At 41.6% G+C, this 24,066-nt stretch overlaps 1 protein-coding gene and 2 pseudogenes across 1 annotated transcript; 2 read left to right on the top strand and 1 right to left on the bottom strand.

Annotated features, from left to right (window-relative positions):
- Window positions 1-2,874: 2,874 nt before the first annotated feature.
- LOC135553340 (plectin-like) lies at window positions 2,875-3,477 on the top strand (annotated as a pseudogene).
- A 40-nt stretch (window positions 3,478-3,517) lies between these two features.
- LOC135553339 (plectin-like) lies at window positions 3,518-4,697 on the top strand (annotated as a pseudogene).
- A 716-nt stretch (window positions 4,698-5,413) lies between these two features.
- Window positions 5,414-22,556, bottom strand: fbxl6 (F-box and leucine-rich repeat protein 6). The gene is given in 11 exon segments (XM_064983932.1): window positions 5,414-6,001; window positions 6,003-6,063; window positions 6,495-6,738; window positions 8,503-8,734; window positions 9,005-9,118; window positions 18,483-18,590; window positions 20,096-20,227; window positions 20,515-20,578; window positions 20,894-21,052; window positions 21,245-21,815; window positions 22,049-22,556. Coding segments are annotated over 10 exon segments (1,683 nt in total). The 5' UTR covers window positions 21,745-21,815; window positions 22,049-22,556; the 3' UTR covers window positions 5,414-5,932.
- Window positions 22,557-24,066: the final 1,510 nt, after the last annotated feature.

Below are 24,066 nucleotides of genomic sequence, written 5' to 3'. Positions count from 1 at the left end.
GACAACGACCCAAAACAGAAAAGTAAATCAACAGCAGAATGGCTTCAACAGAAGAAAATACACCTTCTGGAGTGGCCCAGTCAAAGTCCTGACCTCAACCTGATTGAGATGCTGTGGCATGACCTCAAGAGAGCAGTTCACACCAAACATCCCAAGAATATTGCTGAACTGAAACAGTTTTGTGAAGAGGAATGGTCCAAATTCCTTCTGAGCATAGAGAAAACGTTTGGTTGAAGTTATTGCTGTCAAAGGAAGGTCAACCAGTTATTAAATCCAAGGGTTCAAATACTTTTTTCACCCTGCACTGTGAATGTTTATACGGTGTGTTCAATAAATACATGAAAGCTTATAATTGTTGTGTGTTATTAGTTTAAGCAGACTGTGTTTGTCTATTTTTGTGACCTAGTTGAAGTTCAGATCAAATTTTGTCGCCAATTTATGCAGAAATCCAGGTATTTCCAAAGGGTTCACATAATTTTTCTTGCCACTGTATATGCATCACTTGGGCTATACTCGGCCTTGTCTCAGGATGGTAAGTTGGTGGTTGAAGCTATCCCTCTAGTAGTGTGGGGGCTGTGCTTTGGCAAAGTGGGTGGGGTTATATCCTGCCTGTTTGGCCCTGTCCGGGGGTAACGTCGGATGGGGCCACAGTGTCTCCCGACCCCTCCTGTCTCAGTATTTATGCTGCAGTAGTTTGTGTCGTGAGGGGGGTCAGTCTGTTATCTGGAGTATTTCTCCTGTCTTATCCGGTGTCCTGTGTGAATTTAAGTATGATCTCTCTCGGAGGAGGAGGACCTGAGCCCTAGGACCATGCCTCAGGACGACCTGGCATGAGGATTCCTTGCTGTCCCCAGTCCACCTGGCCCGTGCTGCTGCTCCAGTCTCAACTGTTCTGCCTGCGGCTATGGAACCCTGACCTGTTCACCGGACAGGCTACCTGTCCCAGACCTGCTGTTTTCAACTCTCTAGAGACAGCAGGAGCGGTAGTGGTACTCTGAATGACCAGCTATGAAAAGCCAACTGACATTTACTCCTGAGGTGCTGACCTGTTGCACCCTCGACAACCACTGTGATTATTATTTTACCCTGCTGGTCATCTATGAACATTTGAACATCTTGGCCATGTTCTTTTATAATCTCCACCTGGCACAGCCAGAAGAGGACTGGCCACCCCTCATAGCTGATATCTCAAAGTGCTGTACAGAAATCCAGGCTAAAACCCCAAACAGGAAGCAATGCAGGTGTAGAAGCACGGTGGTTAGGAAAAACTCCCTAGAAAGGCTGGAGTCTAGGAAGAAACCTAGAGAGGAACCAGGCTATGAGGGGTGGCCTCTTCCTCTTCTGGCTGTGCCAGGTGGAGATTATAAAAGAACATGGCCAAGATGTTCCAATGTTCATAAATGACCAGCATGGTCGAATAATAATAAGGCAGAACAGTTGAAACTGGAGCAGCAGCACGGCCAGGTGGACTGGGGACAGCAAGGAGTCATCATGTCAGGTAGTCCTGGGGCATGGCCCTAGGGCTCAGGTCCTCCGAGAGAAATAAAGAGAGAGAGAAGGAGAGAATTAGAGAACGCACACTTAGATTCACACAGGACACCGAATTGGACAGGAGAAGTACTCCAGATATAACAAACTGACCCCAGCCCCCCGACACAAACTACTGCAGCATAAATACTGGAGGCTGAGACAGGAGGGGTCAGGAGACACTGTGGCCCCATCCGAGGACACCCCCGGACAGGAAGGATATAACCCCACCCACTTTGCCAAAGCACAGCCCCCACACCACTAGAGGGATATCTTCAACCACCAACTTACCATCCTGAGACAAAGCTGAGTATAGCCCACAAAGATCTCCGCCATGGCACAACCCAAGGGGGGTGCCAACCCAGACAGGATGACCACAGCAGTGAATCAACCCACTCAGGTGACGCACCCCTTCCAGGGACGGCATGAGAGAGCCCCAGTAAGCCAATGACTCAGCCCCTGTAATAAGGTTAGAGGCAGAGAATCGATAGCGTTGCAGGTGTTTTGCTTCCTGATTCTCAGATCATAACAATCGAGCAGGCCAGATGAAAGGGAAAGCTGATGCCAGGAACTGCACTGATTCTACTGGAATAGAACATTTTCAGTGGATGAGGAAGTGAAGGTAAACATAGTGGGGCCTGACCGTCATGGAACGCTGTGTTCAGCAGAGAAAGCAGTGACTGGTTACAAAGATCCATAACTGGCGAAACCATCTCTCTGTTCCAAGACTTACAAGACCATGGAATTTGTCTGCTGGAAGCACAGATTGCCACTGGAGGAATCATTGACCATGTTAACAGCCATCGTATTCTTGTCCATGTAGCCTTCAAGAGGCGCTATTTTGATGAGGAAATGGATCGGATTCTTTATGATCCCGGTAATGACACTAAGGGATTCTTTGACCCCAACACTCATGAGAACCTCTCATACCTGCAGCTTATGGCCAGGTGTGTCACTGATCCCAGGACAGGGATTTGTCATCTTCTCCTCAAAAGCAACAAGAGTCAACCTACAAGATCCCATAAAGGAGACATTCCAAGCTACAAATGTCACTGTTATGCATGGCAGGTTCAGCTTCAACCATGCAGCACTGGGATCTCATCAACTCTGAATATATGTGTGAGGACAAAAGGCAGGAGTTATTAAAACTGTACAAGTCAAGGATGATAAGTTGAGGAAATCATTGTAATTATCCTGGAAATCATTGAAAGCAAGGAGATAAAATGACAAGTTGGTCAGAAAAGACATACAAACGTCTGATTGAAGGGAAACTGACCAACAAGGATATAATGACAATAAACACTGTTAGAACCTATCAGAGAGGAAACAGCTGTGGAGCCGGTGTGATACGCCAACCAAAAACTGAGCATCTATGAGGCCAAGAAAAAGGGCAGCCTGACTCCTGGTATTGACCTCTCTCTTCTGGAAGAACAAGCTGCCACAGGCTTTATCATTGACCCTCTTCAGAACCAGAAACTGACTGTGGACTAGGCTCTGAAATAGAAGGTAATTGGCCCAGAACTGTACAAAAAGCTCTTATCAGCAGAGAAGGCAGTAACTGGCTACAAAGACATCTACACTGTTAAAAATCTCACTCTTCCAGGCCATGAAAAAATATCTGATCCTGCAGCAGCATGACATTAATTTACTTGAATCCCAGATTGCAACAGTTGGCATCGTCGACCCATTGAAGTGTCTTCATTTTCCCCTTGAAGTTGCATACAGAGAGGGATACTTTGATGCAGTGCTTAATCAAAACCTGACAGTCGTCATCTTAGTGATGACACCAAGGGATTCTTTGACCCAAGGACACAAGCAAACCTGACCTACATGGGAATGATGAAGCAGTGTATAAAGGATCCTGAGACGGGTCTGTTTCTTCTGCCACTGATGGACAAAACTAAAATGCAGGAGAAACCAGAGAAAATGTACTCAGACAAAACAGTTTGAAAAGACAACGGTTAGCATTTTAGTGGGGTGTTATTCAGGAATGATATTCTCTCTTTGGGATTTGATTCACTCTGGATACTTTACTGATGATCAGAGACTCCAGTTCCTTGATAAATACAGAACAAAGACAATAACCATACAAGTAATCATCACTTTGTTAAATTTCACTATTACAAAACTGGAGAAGAATCAAACTCTGAAAACAACAGGTCTGAGAAAGTCGGTCTCTGCAAAACAACTCTTGGAATCAAGCATAATTGAAGCCAGTACCTTCAAGAGTTTGGAGGAAGGAAAAGTAACTACTGAACAAGTGGACCAACTGGAATCTGTGAAGCAATACATAAGGGGTACAGGAAGTGTTGCTGGCATCTGGATTCTTCCATCCAAAAAAGTAATGAGCTTTTATGAGGCAAAGACGCAAGATTTGCTAACACCTGGTATTGCACTGGTACTGCTTGAGGCTCAGGCTGCAACAGGGTTTTTTATCGATCCAATCAAGAACAAATAACTATCTGTTGATGAGGCCGCAAGAGAACGGCTAATTGGAGTAGAAATACATGAAAAACTACTTTCAGCTGAACAAACAGTCACTGGATATGTAGATCCATTCACATGCGCCACAATATCTTTATTTGAAGCTATAAAAAAAATATATATCTGATCGAGGAAGGCCACGGGATGCATCTGCTAGAAGTACAAATTGTAAAAGGGGGAATAATTGAGCCAGTCAACAGCCACAGGATACCTGTTCATGTTGCCAAGAAAAAAGGCTACCTTTAAGAAACAAATAGAATAATGTCCAATCCAAATGATGGCAAGAAATGATTATTTGACCCCAATACCAAGGAAAACACAAACAAACCTTCAGAGTGAAAAGGATTCTCAGACAGGACTGTTACTTCTCCCACTAGATAGAGAAGGTGGAGGTGAGTTTCACAGATTAACAGAGAAGGCAGACAAAACTGTGGTCATCAATGCAGGTCAATTAGAAGGCAAACAAGTGTGTTTACTCTCTGAAAATATTTCAAAACTAAAGAGAGATCAGCAATAGAAGATCATTGACAATGGGTGAGATAATATAGTCACCCTAATACCAGAGAGGATATTTTGATGAGGAAATTAACCAGATCCTCGATGACCCTGACACCTACCTGCTGCTTATGGAGAGGTGTGTGAGAGACCCAGATACTGGTCTTAGCTTACTGTCCCTGAAAAAATGATCTTCTTATAATGATTTGTGCAGAAAACCTAGTTGTAATTAAAACTGTGGATATAATTAAAAACTATTTTCATATAATTTTGAATCTACGACATATTTTACTAAATATAATTCATTTCGGTGTTGTTAGGACCAAATTAATCTGAAATTAATATTATAAAAAAATGTTGAACTGAATTTCATAATTGTAAAATAATCCACAGGTATACTGTATCTGAGATACTGTGTACATGCAATAAATACTGACACTAATGTCAGCAAAAAGGTTAAAAAAAACTTATGCTTATTGATATCAATATACCACACACACGATTGTTTTGCTTAGCTCTGTACCCTTAAACAGGAATAATGACGGAGTAAAAATAGTGGAGTGTGCATAAAATATACAATTGGACCCAATTCCAGCACATTTGGTCCTCGTCTGTCAGACTGATGTCTTTTCACTTGAAATGAAACAAAGCCATTAGCAAAGACAAGTCATCCACTTAAGCAGCAAGATACAGTATATACTGGTATACTCATTTGAACAGACTATACCTCCCTCTTGTGGATAATTTGGCACTACTAGAAATAGGAGAAACCCCTGTAATACATTCACAATTATATACACTCTGGGTTTTTGTTACAGATTAGCCCAAGTTTATTTTCAGCTCTAAAGTTGACAAAATAAGTACACAAGGTTCATTTTCTTAATAGTAACACGGAATTTGAGACATATTTAGCAAGGTAATTGAAACCACATTTTATTCAACATATTTACACATCAGTTTAGAGCATTCCAGTCATGTTGAGAGAGTCAAGAATAAAACCAACATACAGATAAAAAAAATTACAAAAATCACAAATTGTGGATTGAGTAAAACATGGTAAAACATTTTTTTAAATAATTCAATAGTATCCATGTGTAACGGATGTGAAACGGCTAGCTTAGTTAGCGGTGCGCGCTAAATAGCGTTTCAATCAGTGACGTCACTTGCTCTGAGATCTTGAAGGAGTAGTTCCCCTTGTGGAGCGATGGGTAACGATGCTTCGTGGGTGACTGTTGTTGATGTGTGCAGAAGGTCCCTGGTTCGAGCCCGGGTATGGGCGAGGGGACGGTCTAAAGTTATACTGTTACACATGTTTTAAAGCTAAGCTATTGGGGGAGGGGGGGGGGATTCATGTTCACTTTTATGATTGGTTTGAAGTGAATGTCCTTTTGCAGGCATTCTTAGAACAAATAACTGGACCAATAGATTACTCTAATTTGTCTAGCAGCTGGTGAATTTCTTCTTGGCCACGATACAGTTTCTTCAGACCTCTTGGAAAGGTAACGGCAGGAAGACAAGTTTAAGTAATTGAGTGCTGTAGACTGGCCTATAACTAACCTGCAAAACAAAGAAAATAAATTTGATCTCCAGTTCAAGCCAATCTAGGTCAATCATATGCTGCAGTGATGTAGTGGTAAAAAAAAGTGGGTAAACACTGATCATGGTTCGCGGTGAGTAAAGTAACACTCCCTATACATAGTTTCAATATATTTGTCCACAAAAGGTGGGTGAACACTCACGCAAAAAAAAAAAAAAGGTGCACTGCGTTGACGTGCGCTTAACCTCCAGTACACCACTGATGTGCTGCCCCTACTTGTGACCTGTTTTAACTAGGTAGAGAAATTCAAATACTTTATATCACAAATTCATGCATCTGTTCTGATAATTCAAAAAAAGGTATTCTGCAGACAATAGATAAAGCGTAATGTATTGACTATTGCATTTCATAGTGAATTTTATGTTGAAAAGAAGACAAATGTGTTGCCTACCGGAGGGCAGGGGTTGTGACCTTGGTCCCACTAAGATTGAGCGAACGTAGGGGGTTTTCTCCAGTTCTCTGAGCTAGATGGCCCATGGCAATCTCCATGTCTTCTTCAGAGAAGAGCTGGTTGGCAAGGTCTAGCTCCTGCAAGGTACCACTCCATTTCTGGGTCAGCAGGTGAATTCCCTTCTTGGACAACGATACTGTGACATTGCTGCTGAAGTACAGTCCCCAGTACAGACACTCAAGCTCTAAGAAAAAACACAGCAGAGAATATAGTAGCATAAATCATAATCAATGTTATCATGAACCTATGTAATCATTGATATTTGAAGCATATGAGTTTACAACATTGACATGAACCAATGTAATTATTGATACAGTGGGGAGAACAGGTATTTGATACACTGCCGATTTTGCAGGTTTTCCAACTTACAAAGCATGTAGAGGTCTGTTATTTTTTTTATCATAGGTACACTTCAACTATGAGAGACGGAATATAAAACAAAAATCCAGAAAATCACATAGGATTTTTAAGTATTTGATACATCAGAAAAGGAGAACTTATTATTTGGTACAGAAACCTTTGTTTGCAATTACAGAGATCATACGTTTCCTGTAGTTCTTGACCAGGTTTGCACATACTGCAGCAGGGATTTTGGCCCACTCCTCCATACAGACCTTCTCCAGATCCTTCAGGTTTCAGGGCTGTCGCTGGACAATAGACTTTCAGCTCCCTCCAAAGATTTTCTATTGGGTTCAGGTCTGGAGACCTTGAGATGCTTCTTACAGAGCCACTCCTTAGTTGCCCTGGCTGTGTGTTTCGGGTCGTTGTCATGCTGGAAGACCTAGCTATGACCCATCTTCAATGCTCTTACTGAGGGAAGGAGATCTCCCAATACATGGCCCCTTCCATCCTCCCCTCAATACAGTGCAGTCGTCCTGTTCCCTTTGCATAAAAGCATCCCCAAAGAATGATGTTTCCACTTCCATGCTTCACGGTAGGGATGCTGTTCTTGGGGTTGTACTCATCCTTCTTCCTCCAAACACGGCGAGTGGAGTTTAGACCAAAAAGCTCTATTTTTGTCTTATCAGACCACATGACCTTCTCCCATTCCTCCTCTGGATCATCCAGATTGTCATTGGCAAACTTCAGACGGGCCTGGACATGCGCTGGCTTGAGCAGGGGGACCTTGCTTGCGCTGCAGGATTTTAATCCATGACTAATGGTTTTCTTTGAGAATGTGGTCCCAGCTCTCTTCAGGTCATTGACCAGGTCCTGCCGTGTAGTTCTGGGCAGATCCCTCACCTTCCTCATGATCATTGATGCCCCACGAGGTGAGATCTTGCATGGAGCCCCAGACCGAGGGTGATTGACCGTCATCTTGAACTTCTTCCATTTTCTAATAATTGCGCCAACAGTTGTTGCCTTCTCACCAAGCTGCTTGCCTGTTGTCCTGTAGCCCATCCCAGCTTTGTACAGGTCTACAATTTTATCCCTGATGTCCTTACACAGCTGTCTGGTCTTGGCCATTGTGGAGAGGTTGGAGTCTGTTGATTGAGTGTATGGACAGGTGTCTTTTATACAGGTAACGAGTTCAAACAGGTGCAGTAAATACAGGTAATGAGTGGAGAACAGGAGGACTTCTTAAAGAAAAACTAACAGGTCTGTGAGAGCCAGAATTCTTACTGGTTGGTAGGTGATCAAATACTTATGTCATGCAATAAAATGCAAATTAATTACTTCAAAATCATACAATGTGATTTTCTGGATTTCTGTTTTAGATTCCATCTCTCACAGTTCAAGTGTATCTATGATAAAAATTACAGACCTCTACATGCTTTGTAAGTAGGAAAACCTGCAAAATCGGCAGTGTATCAAATACTTGTTCTCCTCACTGTAACTAACCAAGAGGGTAGCAACAGACTTGGCCAAATTCTGCATTTGATCGACTGCACAAACAAAGGCCATCCACAGCATCAACAATGGATGGGTTTGTCTGGATATACTGTACCTTCACATGGTAGAGAAGAGAGCCCGGCTGCTGTGATCCGGGAACAACCTCTCAGGTCCAGCACACGCAGTTTAGGAGAGTCGTAGACAATCTTAGTCAAGTCTTGGTCAGTCATAAAGGAAACAGCTGTAGTGGCCATACACAGCTCCTCCAGTAAAGGGAAGCCAGATGTGGAACCTGACCCATTACGAGTCATTTTAGGCATCGGAATGACATTCAGCATCCGAAAAGTCTGAGCCACAAGAGAAAACAAATCAAAAAGGTCTGCAATGTGTTTGTCCCTTTACACAAGAAATAAAAAGCCATTCAATAAGATAAGCCACCCCCCTCTCTGACTTTGCTGATATCTAATTTATTGAGGAAAAGTATATTTACTATGCCTGTGATATATGGTTGTCCCATTTTAAGATGAATCCATTAAGTTGCTCTGGATAAAAGCATCTGCTAAATGACTAAATAAAAAGATGTAATCATAATAAGCAACTGGGTAAAGAATAAATACCTGCAGTTTAGGACAGCCATTTTGCAAAGCTTGGATGCAAATTGGAAGCTGGCAATATCCACTGTCCAGCTTTGTGTTAATTTCCAGCAATTGCAACTCAGGGCAGCATCCTCTCTAGTAAAATGACATACAGTATGGGACATATATTTCAAATATTAATTGAGTAATTGAGGGCAGCAATAATTTAAATCCATTGCTTTCAGAAAGTATTCACACCTTGACTTTTTCCACCTTTTGTGCTACAAAGTGGGATTAAAATGGATTGAATTGTCTTTCTTTTGTCAACGCTCAAAAATTGTAACATTGGTAAAACATTGACAAGAAATAAAAAAACAAATATCTTAATTACATAACTATTCATCCTCCTGAGTGCAATACATGGTAGAATCACATTTGGCAGTAACTATAGCTGAGTCTTTCTGGTTAAGTCTCTAAGAGCTTTGCACAATTGATTGTTGACCATTTAAGGCTTGCCATAGATTTAAGCCGATTTAACTCAAAACTGTAACTAGGTCACTCAGGAAAAGTCATCTTGGTAAGCAACTTGTGTACACCGAGTGTCAAAAATATTAAGAACACCTTCCTAATATTGAGTTAATTTCCCTAAAGTATCCTCTCGGTTTCTTCATTTTTCAATTTTTTTTACATTACAGCCGTATTCTAAAATTGATTAAAATCACCCCCCCCCCCCCCCTCAATCCTCACACACAATAACAAGACAAAAACTGGTTGCGACATTTTTGCAAATGTATTAAAAATAAAACTGAAATATCACATTTACTCAGGAATTCAGACCCTTTAAAATCAGTACTTTGTTGAAGCAACTTTGGCAGCGATCACAGCCTTGAGTCTTCTTGGGTATGAAGCTACAAGCTTGGCACACCTGTATTTGGGGAGTTTCTCATGTTCGATCGGGTTCAAGTCCAAGCTCTGGCTGGGCCCCTCAAGGGAATTCAGAGACTTGTCCCGAAGCCACACCTGCATTGTCTCGGCTGTGTGTTTAGGGTCATTGTCCTGATGATGCCACCAACACGCATCACCGTATCGACGGTATTGGTCAGGTGATGAGCGGTGTAAGTTTTCCTCCAGACATGGCGCTTGGCATTCAAGCTAAAGATTTCCATCTTGGTTTCATCAGATCAGAGAATCCTGTTTCTCATGGTCAGTCCTAGAGTCCCTTGGTGCCTTTTGGAAAACTCCAAGTGGACTGTCATGTGCCTTTTAAGGAGTGGCTGGCTTCTGTCTGGCCACTACCATAAAGGCCTGATTGGTGGAGTGCTGCAGAGATGGTTGTCCTTCTGGAAGGTTTTCCCCATCTCCACTGAGGAACTCTAGAGCCCTGTCAGAGTGACCATCGGGTTCTTGCTCCCTGACCAAGGCCCTTCTACCCCGATTGCTCAGTTTGGCCCGGGAGGCGAGCTTTTGGAAGAGTCCTGGTGGTTCCAAACTTCTTCCATTTAGGAAAGATGTAGGCCAATGTGTTCTTGTGGACATTCAATGCTGCAGAAATGGTACCCTTCCCTAGATCTGTGCCTCGACACAATCCTGTCTCGGAGCTCTATGGACAATTCCTTCGACTTCTTGGCTTGGTTTTTGCTCTGACATGCACTGTCAACTGTGGGACTTTATATAGACAGGTGTGTGCCTGTCCAAATCATGTCCAATCAATTGAATTTACCACAAGTGGACCCTCATCAAGTTGTGGAAACATCAAGGATGATCGATGGAAACATGATGCACCTGAGCTCTATTTCAAGTCTCATAGCAAAGGGTCTGAATACTTATGGAAATAAGGTGTTTATTTTTTTAAATAAATTTGCAAACATTATGGGGTAGTGTGTAGATTGCTTAGGATTTATTTAATCCAATTTAGACTATGGCTGTAACGACCAAATGTGGAAAAAGTTAAGTGTCTGAATACTTTCCGAATGCACTGTAGCAAGGGACATCAATAAGGGATCATAGCTTTCACCTGGTCTGTGAATGTCATGGAAAGAGCAGGTGTTCATAATGTTTTGTGCACTCAGTGTATATTTGGCCTTGTGTTTTAGGTTACTGTCCTATTGAAAGATGAATTTGTATCCCAGTGTCTGTTGGAAAGCAGACTGAACCAGGGTTCTCTCTGAATACAAAACACAAGATAACATACACACTATACACACACGTACACATGGATTTTGTGTTGTAGATAGATGGTAGTAGAGTAGGGGCTTTTCGGCATACACTTAATGTTGTGAATGTATTGTAATGTTTTTTTTAAATGTATAACTGCCTTAATTTTGCTGGTCCCCAGGAAGGGTTAGGAAGGACGCCTATGTCGTTGTAGTGACTGGATGCATTGATACACCATTCAAAGTGGTATGAATAGGGTTGCACATTTTAGGGAAAATTCAGAGGTGGTAACTTTACGTGGGAATATATGGGAAATATTCAAATTAATACCATTTAAAAATGTAGATTTTTTGCATTGGATATATTTACCATATCATATGGAGCCAAAAACAAACCTTTTACCTTATCATAAGTAGACAATTGCAAATGATTAAATCCTTCTAATAGAAGTTTTTTTTTTTTTTACTTTAATTAAATGAGTTGACTCTTCACATGGGACGATTTCATTGTACAACAAAAGGGAATATTGAATGATCCATCACATCTCCCAAAAACATGTTAGTCTAGAAACTAAAGCTTTGGTTGTCTACCTCTCAGGCTTCCACGTCTTCTCAATGTCCACCTCTTAAACATCAGAGTCTGAGGCATCATCCTCACTGTTACTTTCCAACCTTGCTGAGGATGGCTCATTGTCAGACTCAAATTTGCCCAGATGGCCACCAATTATTCAACCCTTGTATTGGTCAGCCTGTTGCGTACTTTGGTGTGTGCGATCCTAAACAAGGACCAGTTGCGTTCTGAGGAGGCTGATGTTGGTGGGATTTGGAGGATGGAGGCAACAGCAGAAAGAGCCTCAGATCCACGAAGTCCCTTCCACCAGTTGGCTGATGAGATATTGCATCTCCATCCCAAAGCCCTTGCTTGGAAGTGTACTTCACCAGACTGCCAAGAACCTTGCCCTCATCCAGGCCAAGATGGCAAGACACGGTAGTGATGACACCATAGGCCTTGTTGATCTCTGCAACAGACAGGATGCTCTTGCCAGCATACTTGGGGTCCAACATGTACGCTGCAGTGTGTATGGGCTTCAGGCAGAAGTCTTCACGCTTTTTGATGTATTTCAGACCTGCAGTTTCCTCTGCTTGGAGCAACAGTGAAGTAGGCAAAGTAGGCAGGGCAGTTTGGATTTCTTCTTACATCTGCAAGCGGAGTCTGAACATCAGACAGGATGGCATTGTCTCCCTCAATCCATGGAATGGCTACTGCTATAGGTTTCAGGAGTTTCAGGCTGCTTAACACTCTCTCCCAAAATACATCATCCAGGAGGATCCTCTTGATGGGGCTGTCTATATCGGCAGACTGTGATATGGCCATTTCTTGGAGAGACTCCTTCCCCTCCAAGAGACTGTCAAACATGATGACACGGGTGTTGCTGGGCAGCTTCATGGTGGTGCTCTCATTCTTCTCACTTTGCTTAGTGAGGCAGGTTGCTGCTATAACTTGATGACCCTTCACATACCTAACCATTTCATTGGCTCTAGAGTGTATCCATTGTTTTTAGTGCCATGATGTCCTTGAGGAGCAGATTCAATGCATGAGCAGCACAGTCAATGGGTGTGATGTAAGGGTAAGACTCCTCCACTTTAGACCAAGCAGCCTTCATGTTTGCAGCATTGTCCATCACCAGTGCAAATACCTTCTGTGGTCCAAGGTCATTGTTGACTGCATTCAGCTCATCGGCAATGTAGAGACCGGTGTGTCTGTTGTCCCTTGTGTCTGTGCTCTTGTAGAATACTGGTTGAGGGGTGGAGATGGATGTAGTAAATTATTCCTTGCCCACGAACATTCAACCACCCATCAGAAATGATTTCAATACAGTCTGCTTTCTCTAGGATTTGCTTGACCTTCACTTGAACTCTGTTGAACTCTGCATCCAGCAAATGAGTAGAAAAGGCATGTCTGGTTGGAGGGGTGTATGCTGGGAGAAGAACATTCAGAAATCTCTTCCAATACACATTGCCTGTGAGCATCATAGGTGAACCAGTTGCATACACAGCTCGAGCAAGACATTCGTCAGCATCTCTGACTACGTTCCTCCATTGAGTCCAAAAAAAAAACTTTGATTCCAGGAGGACCATGAGCTGTTGCTATCGATAAGGTGTCCGAATCATCATTTTCACCTCGAATAGAAGTAGACAGACTTTAGTCAGAGATTGCTTGTTGTGAGCACTGACGGAACTTGGTGCACTTGGCCAGATGATTCTAGATCTTTGTTGCATTCTTCACATATGATTTGGCACAGTATTTGCAAATGGACAACGTTTCCTTCTACATTAACTGCAGTGAAATGTCTCCACACATCAGATAGTGGCCATGGCATTTTTCTGTAAAGATAGAAAAAAAATGAATAAAAAATAAATATAAAACTAAATTCCATGTACAGTCGTGGCCAAAAGTTGAGAATGACAAATATGAATTTTTCAAAGTCTGCTGCCTCAGTTTGTATGATGGCAATTTGCATATACTCACTCCAGAATGTTATGAAGAGTGATCAGATAAATTGCAATTAATTGCAGTCCCTCTTTGCCACGCAAATGAACCGAATCCTCAAAAAACAATCCCACTGCATTTCAGCCCTGCTTACAAAAGAACCAGCTGAGATCATGTCAGTGATTCTCTCATTAACACAGGTGTGAGTGTTGATGAGGACGAGGCTGGAGATCACTCTGTCATGCTGATTGAGTTCGAATAACAGACTGGAAGCTTCAAAAGGAGGGTGGTGCTTGGAATCATTGTTATTCCTCTGTCAACCATGGTTACCTGCAAGGAAACACGCGCCGTCATCATTGCTTTGCACAAAAAGAGCTTCACAGGCAAGGATATTGCTGCCAGTAAGATTATACCTAAATCAACCATTTATCGGATCATCAAGAACTTCAAGGAGAGCAGTTCAATTGTTGTGAAGAAGGCTTCAGGGCACCCAAGAAAGTACAGCAAGCGCCAGGACCGTCTCCTAAAGTTGATTCAGCTGCGGGATCGGGGCACAGCCAGTACAGAGCTTGCTCAGGAATGGCAGCAGGCAGGTGTGAGTGCATCTGCACGCACAGTGAGGCAAAGACTTTTTGAGAATGGCCTGGTGTCAAGAAGGGCAGCAAAGAAGCCACTTCTCTCCAGGAAAAACATCAGGGACATACTGATATTCTGCAAAAGGTACAGGGATTGGACTGCTGAGGACTGGGTTAAAGTCATTTTCTCTGATGAATCCCCTTTCCGATTGTTTGGGGCATCCGGAAAAAAAGCTTGTCTGGAGAAGGTGAGCGCTACCATCAGTCCTGTGTCATGCATCTCAGCCTAGGGAGTGGGCTCACTCACAATGTTGCCTAAGAACACAGCCATGAATAAAGAATGGTACCAACACATCCTCCGAGAACAACTTCTCCCATCCATCCAGGAACAGTTTAGTGAAGAACAATACCTTTTCCAGCATGATGGAGCACCTTGCCATAAGGCAAAAGTGATAACTAAGTGGCTCGGGGAACAAAACATCAATATTTTGGGTCCATGGCCAGGAAACTCCTCAGACCTTAATCCCATTGAGAACTTGTGGTCAATCCTCAAGAGGCAGGTGGACAAACAAAAACCCACAAATTCTGACAAACTCCAAGCATTGATTATGCAAGAATGGGCTGCCACCAGTCAGGATGTGGCCCAGAAGTTAATTGACAGCATGCCAGGGCGGATTGCAGAGGTCTTGAAAAAGAAGGGTCAACACTGCAAATGTTGACTCTTGCGTCAATAAATGCCTGTAATTATACTTCAATATTCAATAGTAACATCTGACAAAAATATCTGAAGACACCGAAGCAGCAGACTTTGAAAATTAATATTTTTGTCATTCTCAAAACATTTGGCCACGGCTGTACAGATAACTCCTTTGAAAGATAAATGTTTTAAAATGAAACGTATGGAAACAGGTGAATTAACACTCAGTTAGCAAAAACTAACTAGCAGAAATTATTAACTAGTTAGAAATTATTTAAACACACTTTGCTGTAGGCTACTATTTACTAGTTAACAAAAACGCATGCATGTCATAAAATATATCCACCCCACCCAGTATTGTAATCAAAACTTACCAGAAAGCATGTAGTCCTTGGCTCAGACAGTGTAGTAGTGTGGGCTCAATAGCAGCTCAATAATCTCATTAGTGTGCAAGATCTTGAGAATCAGCTGTACATGTGATGGAAGACTGCACTGTGCATATAGATGGTTGCGATTCCATTGAATAGGGGATAGTTTAACCAAAATATGCTACATGACCTAAAGTTTCCTTATAAAAGTGAACCTTTGTGGGATACACATACAGTGAGGGAAAAAGTACTTGATCCCCTGCTGATTTTGTAACTTTGCCCACTGACAAAGAAATGATCAGTCTATAATTTTAATGGTAGGTTTATTTGAACAGTGAGAGACAGAATAACAAAATAAAATCCAGAAAAATTCATGTCAAAAATGTTATAAATTGATTTGCATTTTAATGAGGAAAATAAGTATTTGACCCCTCTGCAAAACATGACTTAGTACTTGGTGGCAAAACCCTTGTTGGCAATCAGAGGTCAGACATTTCTTGTAGTTGGCCACAAGGTTTGCACACATCTCAGGAGGGATTTTGTCCCACTCCTCTTTGCAGATCTTCTCCAAGTCATTAAGGTTTTGAGGCTGATGTTTGACAACTCGAACCTTAAGCTCCCTCTACAGATTTTCTATGGGATTAAGGTCTGGAGACTGGCTAGGCTACTCCAGGACCTTAATGTGCTTCTTCTTGAGCCACTCCTTTGTTGCCTTGGCCGTGTGTTTTGGGTCATTGTCATGCTGGAATACCCATCCATGACCCATTTTCAATGCCCTGGCTGAGGGAAGGAGGTTCTCAGCCAAGATTTGATGGTACATGGCCCCGTCCATCGTCCCTTTGATGCAGTGAAGTTGTCCTGTCCCCTTAGCAGAAAAACACCCCAAAGCATAATGTTTCCATCTCCGTGCTTTCTTAAGCAGGGGGACCTTGCGGGCGCTGCAGAATTTCAGTCCTTCACGGCGTAGTGTGTTACCAATTGTTTTCTTGGTGACTATGGTCCCAGCTGCCTTGAGATCATTGACAAGATCCTCCCGTGTAGTTCTGGGCTGATTCCTCACCGTTCTCATGATCATTGCAAATACACAAGGTGAGATCTTGCATGGAGCCCCAGGCCGAGGAAAATTGAGAGTTATTTTGTGTTTCTTCCATTTGCGAATAATCGCACCAACTGTTGTCACCTTCTCATCAAGCTGCTTGGCGATGGTCTTGTAGCCCATTCCAGCCTTGTGTAGGTCTACAATCTTGTCCCTGACATCCTTGGAGAGGGCTTTGGTCTTGGCCATGGTGGAGAGTTTGGAATCTGATTGATTGCTTCTGTGGACAGCTGTCTTTTATACAGGTAACAAACTGAGATTAGGAGCACACCCTTTAAGAGTGTGCTCCTAATCTCAGTTTGTTACCTGTATAAAAAGACACATGGGAGCTAGAAATCTCTGATTGAGAGGGGGTCAAATACTTATTTCCCTCAAAATGCAAATCAATTTATAACATTTTTGACATGCGTTTTTCTGGATTTTTTTGTTGTTATTTTGTCTCTCACCGTTCAATAAACCTACCATTAAAATTATAATAGGTGCCCATCTTTGCGTGGCATGGGAAAACTTCCCTGGTCTTTGTGGTTGAAATTCCCTGCTCGACTGAGGGACCATACAGATAATTGTATGTGTGGGGTACAAAGATGAGGTAGTCATTACATTGTTCTATGTTAAACACTATTAGTGCGCAAAGAGTGAATCCATGCAACTTATCATGTGACTTGTTTTACACATTTTGCCTCCTGGCCTTATTGTCTTGCCATAACAAATGGGATGAATGCTTAAACACTAACAGTGATTATTGAAGCACTATCTCTGAAACCATTAACACTTGTAGCCAATGCATTTACCACATGTGCCAAACTGAATGCTCGTTCTCTGCTTTAACCTCAGGTTGTAATTTTAAACACACTTTTTGCAAAACTGTAAACCTAACTCACTGCTTTACACTCAGTTTGCAATTTAATAACACACTTCTAGCAAAACTGTACACATTGATCTCTACAATGCTACAATGTTAGTTTCCACCGGGCTGCTGTGGTCCACCATTGGATCACAGGTCACCCACTTTTCATCGCACTCAATCTCCCCCTATACTCTCCATTCTTGAATCCTATTGGGGAATTATTCTCTGCATGGCGTTGGAAGGTGTATGATCACCAGCCCCACCAACACATACCCCATCTACAGGCAATGGAGGAGGCATGGATCAGGGGTCATGCCAGGCCTGGATACAGCACTCCAGGCCATACTTTCACTCCATACTTCCACACTTCCTAGCTCAAACAACATGGCCTGTGGATGAAGTCTTATGGCCAGTCCCACGAGATGTAGACACTTTTTTCTGTTGTTTTTTTTCTAGCAGAAATGTTTGTTTTCTCCTACTGTGCTTTTGTTGTTTGAGGAGTGTTAGAACATTGAGAGAACTAAAACCTTTTCCCCCTTATTTGTATTGATAAGACACTATGTTCAGAATACACATCCATACTTTACACATTTGGATACCTGTGTGCATGTGTGTTTACTACATATATGACAAAACTTCATTGTATTATTGACTGTATGTTTGTTTTACTCCATGTGTAACTCTGTGTCAAACTGCTTTGCTTTATCCTGACCAGGTCGCAATTGTAAATGAGAACTTGTTCTCAACTTGCCTACCTGGTTAAATAAAGGTGAAATAAATACAAAAAAAAATAAGAAATTGCAAACTGCTATGCCCTGCACACAGAAAAAGCCACAAGTGTTTTTCATTTATACTATCAGTGCGTGGTTGGTGCTTCGTGTGCTTATTCAAATGATGGTTTGTGTGTACTGTACTGATGCAAAAACAATTTAGAGTTTTGCAAGAATTGTTTGCTTTTGCAAGAGATGTATAATGTAGAATGTTTTGCTGGTTTGGTGTAAGGTTTGGTGGTTAGTGTGTAGAGTTTTGTAAAATCAGCATATAGTTTCAAAGATAAGCAATCATAAAAAAACAGTAGTTTGTCAATTTCTACAAACATAATTCCACTTTGACATTATGGACATTATGGAGTATAGTGTGTAGGCCAGTGACACAACATTTACATGTAATCCATTTTAAATGCAGGCTTTAACACAACAAAATGTGGAAAAAGTCCAGGGGGATAAATTCTTCCTGAAGTCTCTGTATTATACGCAAGTCGTCAAATACTGTAAGAAATAAAATGGCACCTACGGAGATAGCAGTGAGAAGTCGGTCATTCCTGGGCCCATGGGTGAACAGAATCTGTCTAAGTTGACTGCCATAGGATTCCAAGAAGGTGACAAGCCCTTCAACCTGTATCTATAGCAACAAGAGAGAGTATAAGATTTTAGGCATTTAATATATACACAAAGAAGTTCTACCTACTTTAATGACGGTACGTCTAATGAAAAGTGATACAATCAATAGGCAGAAGTGTAGATCATAAGCTCACTCCACTGTCATGTACAGTACTTTCAGAAAGTATACACACCTCTTGACTTATTCCACATTGTGTTAGACTGAATTCAAAATGTATTAAATACATTTTCCCCCTCATAATTACAAAGTGAAAACATGTTTAGAAAGGTCTGCAAATGTATTGAGAATGAAATACATAAATCTAATTTACATAAATATTCACACCACTGAGTCAATAATGTTAGAATCACATTTGGCACTGACTACAAGTGTTAGCCTTTCTGGAAAAGTCTAAGAGCTTTGCACATCTGGATTGTACAATATTTGCACATTATTTTAAAAATTCTTCAAGCTCTGTCAAGATGTTTGTTGATCGTTGTTACACAGCTATTTTTAAGTTGCCATAGATTTTAAAGATTTAAATCAAAACTATAACTAGGACACTCAGGAACATTCAATGTCGTCTAGATAAGTAACTCCATTGTACAGTGCATTTGGAAAGTATTCAGACACCTTGACTTTAACATTTTGTTACGTTACAGCCTTAGTCTAAAAATTATTATTTTATAAATCCTCAATCTACACACAATACAAAATAATTACAAGTATTTAATACAGCCTCATTCTAAAATGTAATGTAACAAACGTGGAAAAAGTCTAGGGGTCTGAATACTTTCCGAATGCACCGTATATTTGGCTTTGTGTTTTAGATTATTGTCCAGCTGAAAGGTCCATTTGTCTCTCGGTGTCTGTTGGAAAGCAGACTGAACCAGGTACACTACCGTTCAAAAGTACAGACACTTAGAAATGTCCTTTGAAAGGTTTAAGATAAAACAATATTATGACCCCATCACTGAAAGATAGGACTCTCAGGAAAATACGTGTGATGTTTCCCTCTACAATGCCCACAAGTCACGCACGGCTCATTAGAAAGGACAATACCAGGAACTAAATCAGAATGGGGGGAGATGATGTCCATCAATGATGGACTTTTCTACACAGAAGATCATACAAAATTGCCTGATGATCTTCTGAACTTTCCAAAACCATTCAGATTCTGATTTAAGTCACTTCGAACCACACTTCCTTCAGATGTAAATACTTGAAAAAGTACTGTCAGACTGATTTGCAATAGACCGTCTTACCCCACTTGAAGAAAAAAACATCTGAAGGAAGTATTTTTTTTTTACATGGTGGGGTTGAAAATAGTTATTTTTTAAATCAAATTGGGACAAAAAAATATTTGGGAACCCTTGCTGTAAAACAACAAAATGTGGAAAATTCAAGGTGTGTGAATACTTTCAGACGGCACAGTATCTGGCCTCCTATGGTGCAGTATTTGGACCTTTGTGTGCTATAGTGTGAGTGAACCATCATTATGTCCACTGACATGCTTTTTGGCCTACCTCAGAGTACTGGACGTTAATGCGATCCAGGGACCGGCAGCTGCCACTGAGGCTCTGAAAGGCCTTCTCAGTCACGCCTGTACAGTATGACAGCTTGAGTGAGCGGAGATGGGGGCAGGACTGGGACAAAACCTGTTAGGTAAACAGTGGGATGTTAAGCAATAAAGAAAACCTGAAACACAATCAGACTTAAACAGGACATTTCATACAGACATTCATGGTGTGAAGTTACTATCAAACACTTAACAGTGATAGCTTTCCTTTCTATGTCAAACTATTTCTTACAATTAGTCTACATTAGTGGAGTACATGGATCCAATAAAAATGTAGAACAGGTATGAAGCAACAAACAGCCTCAATGAGGCATTAAAATGGCAAAACAGTAACATCACAGTTGTATTGTGTAGATCAGAACTTACCTCCACAACATGGTCAACATTATTTTTCCAGTGATTAAGAGAAAAGTCTCTTAATTGGGAGAATCTTCAAAACAAAATAAGAGAAATGTACCATTACTACTTATTTATGGGCATAGTTAAGTCAGTTAATGTTATTTTTTCAATTACTAAAATTGTTGTTAGGGCTTAGAATACATTTACTCTATGGGTCAGTCTGTTACATGGACAAATTATGTCCTGGACTGAGTGCTTTTTAGTCCACGACTTGGCTTAATCAGTGTCCGTGAAACCCCAGAACTAGCCTATACGATCCACATTTTACTTAGCAGGCATACATAGTTTCAGACAGTGTGGGGGACTCTATGTTATTCTGTTTGAAATTTTACCAAATAGTACTGACCTGTTCTGTGCAAGCCAGCTAACAGTGTTCCTGATCTTCAGTACAGTTTTAGGTAAGTGGGTTTTACCAGGTTCCAACCAGCAGTAACCCACAGACACACTGCGCCAGAGAGCAGGACTGGCTGCAGCTGCATTCCATAGGTGGCACACCTTAGCCACCCTAAAACAGTGTGCAGAATATTTACATATCAGTTCGCTCAGATAGTTTCCATGTTCATTGCAGCTTGTATTGAGCTTGATTGTTTATTTCATCTAAGTTTTATGTCTAGAATCTCCCATTTAAGAGAGATGAGACAGAGGCACCGATGAAATTCAACATGAGAAGGGCATGCTACATGAAACATTGCATTACCTGCACAGGAATGGTACTGCACCATCTTGGTGAACTACCATCTTGAAAATATTAACTAACACTTCCACTGGTAGGCTCTGACCCCAGCTGTCAAAGCCCTCCTCTTGGTGGTGTTGCAGTGTGGGCTCCAGTTCACCTTTCTTGATCAGTGGCTTCTTTGTGGCTTTACCCTTTGGAAGAACCGTATTCTTCTTCTTTGCTGGAATGACTTTGGCTTTTCCTTTAAGGATTTTCTTTTTCTTTCTTCCTTTCGTGTTCGGCCGCCATATGTTATCATACTGATTTGTATTTGATATGATCAGAAGCATATCCTCTCCTTGTTCAACAGTGTAGCCAAGCCTTGCGGGGCGGCTGACTTTGGCCTTCTTTTTCTTCTTGGGCTTAGCATCTCTGAGCACATCAGACTTCCTCTTTCGTGTTGATGCTGCTGATGAGCTTGAGGGAGCATCATCAGCGTCTGCAATTCCCACAGATAGTCCTGCAGGTGTACCATCTTCCATCTCGTCCTCAATCTTCACCTTGTCTACACAAACACTTGACGTTTCCTAACTTCAATTATCTTCAAAAAAATCTGTAAGTGTAAACAAACAACAGATATGTAACAGCAATATTTAGAATAAATATCACATTAAAAGTATTATTGTTTATTTAGTTAGCTAAAAACAATGCCAATAATTACAGGGTTAGATAGAAACGATTAGCTAGCTACAGTAGCTACCGGTAACTGGCTAACGTTAGCTAGCTCAACATAACCGCACAACTAGTAAGTTACAAATTTATATAACCAATATTTAGTGGACATACCTGCATGTATCTTCCTTTAAATGAGCCACATCATACATTTTTACTTAAATTAATCAACAAAAGAGGCACGTCATGGAGTAGCTAGCTAGTCTACTTGTAAACAATAAAGGAGAAGCTATAAATACAGTACGCGCCTGCCTGGTGCCCACATTTATTTACGTTCGTCGCGCAGCAAGAGTCGAGTGGAGGGTACTGCCGCGTTCACAAAAACTGAGAACTCCCGAAAAAACGAGCTCCGACTGAAAATTATTTTGAATGGCCACCCAACTCGAAATTCCAGCTTGGAAACTCGGGCCTCTTTCTCGAGCTCAGAGTTTCCGACCTGAAGATCACCGAGGTAATGATTTGAACTCGTATTTGTCAGAGTTCCCAGTTGTCATGAAAGCACCAGACAGACAGAACAATGAGCGAGATATTTCACTGGATGTATTAATGTGAAGCATCTGGTTGACGTTTCCACTCACTACCAAATATGGCGATGAGAAGGAAGCCCAGTTGCCGGCAGTGGGAGAAGATAGCGCGAGATGGATTTTGGCCCAAATTCTGCACATTTTCTCATCATTAAACATTTGATCTCCATACAGTTTTCGGTTTCCAAAAATAGAATTTGTAACAGAGTAGACTATTTTGTAGACGTTGTTAAGGAGCGCAAAATGAGTCATTGCACACACGCACTTCTGAGTAGATGTTCCTTAACTGAAATATTCAAATAAATGCTAGAATATCCCAATTGGATCTCACTAGCTCGTGGTTGGCTCTGCTCACATCCTTTGCGTGTTCTGCCCACTATAATTAATTTGCTCCCATTGGAAACGATAGGCTTATACAAATCTTTGCTAACAGATTCGGGCCAGTCAGTAGTCCCGATGAGCCCTTCACGGCTAGTTACACTGAAGATAAATGCAACATGTAAAGTGTTGGTCACATGTTTCATGAGCTGAAATGAAATAACCCAGAAATGTTCAATAGTCACAAAAAGATTATCACAAATGTTGACATCCCTGTTAGTGAACATTTCTCCTTTTCCAAGATACTCCATCCACCTGACAGGTGTTGCATATCAAGAAGCTGATGAAACAGCATGATCATTACACAAGCACACCTTGTTCTGGGGACAAAAGGCCACTATAAAAATGTGCAATTTTGTCACACAACAAAATGTCAGATGTCTCAAGTTGAGGGAGTGTGCAATTGGCATGCTGACTGCAGGAATGTTCACCAGAACAGTTGCCAGATAATTGAATGTTCATTTCTCTACCATACGCCGTCTCCAACATCGTTTTAGAGAATTTGGCAGTACGTCCAACCGGTCTCACAACCGCAGACCACGCGTATGGCGTTGTGTTGGTGAGCGGTTTGCTGATGTCAATGTTGTGAACCCATGGTGGGGTTGGGTTATGGTATGTGTAAGCATAAGCTACAGACAACGAACACAAATGCATTTTATCAATGGCAATTTGAATGCACACAGATACCGTGGCGAGATCCTGAGGGCCATTGTCATGCCATTCATCCGCCGCCATCACCTCCTGTTTCAGCATGATAATGCACAGCCCCATGTCGCAAGGATCTGCACACAATTCCTGGAAGCTGAAAATGTCCCAGCCTGCAAACTCAAACATGTTTGGGTTACTCTGGGTCAACATGTACGCCAGCGTGTTCCAGTTCCCGACAATATCTATCAACGTCGCACAGCCATTGAAGAGGAGTGGGACAACATTCCACTGGCCACAATCAACAGTCTGATCAACTCTATGTGAAGGAAATGTGTTGAGCTGCATGGGGAAAATTGTGGTCACACCAGATGCTGACTGATTTTCTGATCCACGCCCCTACCTTTTTTAACAGATCTGTATTCCCAGTCATGTGAAATCCATAGATTAGGGCCTAATTAATTTTTCAGTAAAATCTTTGAAATTGTTGCATGTTGCATTTATTTTTGTTCAATATAGTTTTAGCCTAGCAGACATGCGACCCACCTGACTACACAGCAAGCTGTGACTCACTGGTCTGGTAAC

This window comes from Oncorhynchus masou, chromosome 13 (genome assembly GCF_036934945.1).
Source record: "Oncorhynchus masou masou isolate Uvic2021 chromosome 13, UVic_Omas_1.1, whole genome shotgun sequence".
In the NCBI taxonomy this organism is placed as follows: domain Eukaryota; kingdom Metazoa; phylum Chordata; class Actinopteri; order Salmoniformes; family Salmonidae; genus Oncorhynchus; species Oncorhynchus masou.
The sequence above is the reverse complement of the archived record's forward strand: the minus strand, read 5'-3'. Positions and strand labels throughout refer to the sequence as shown.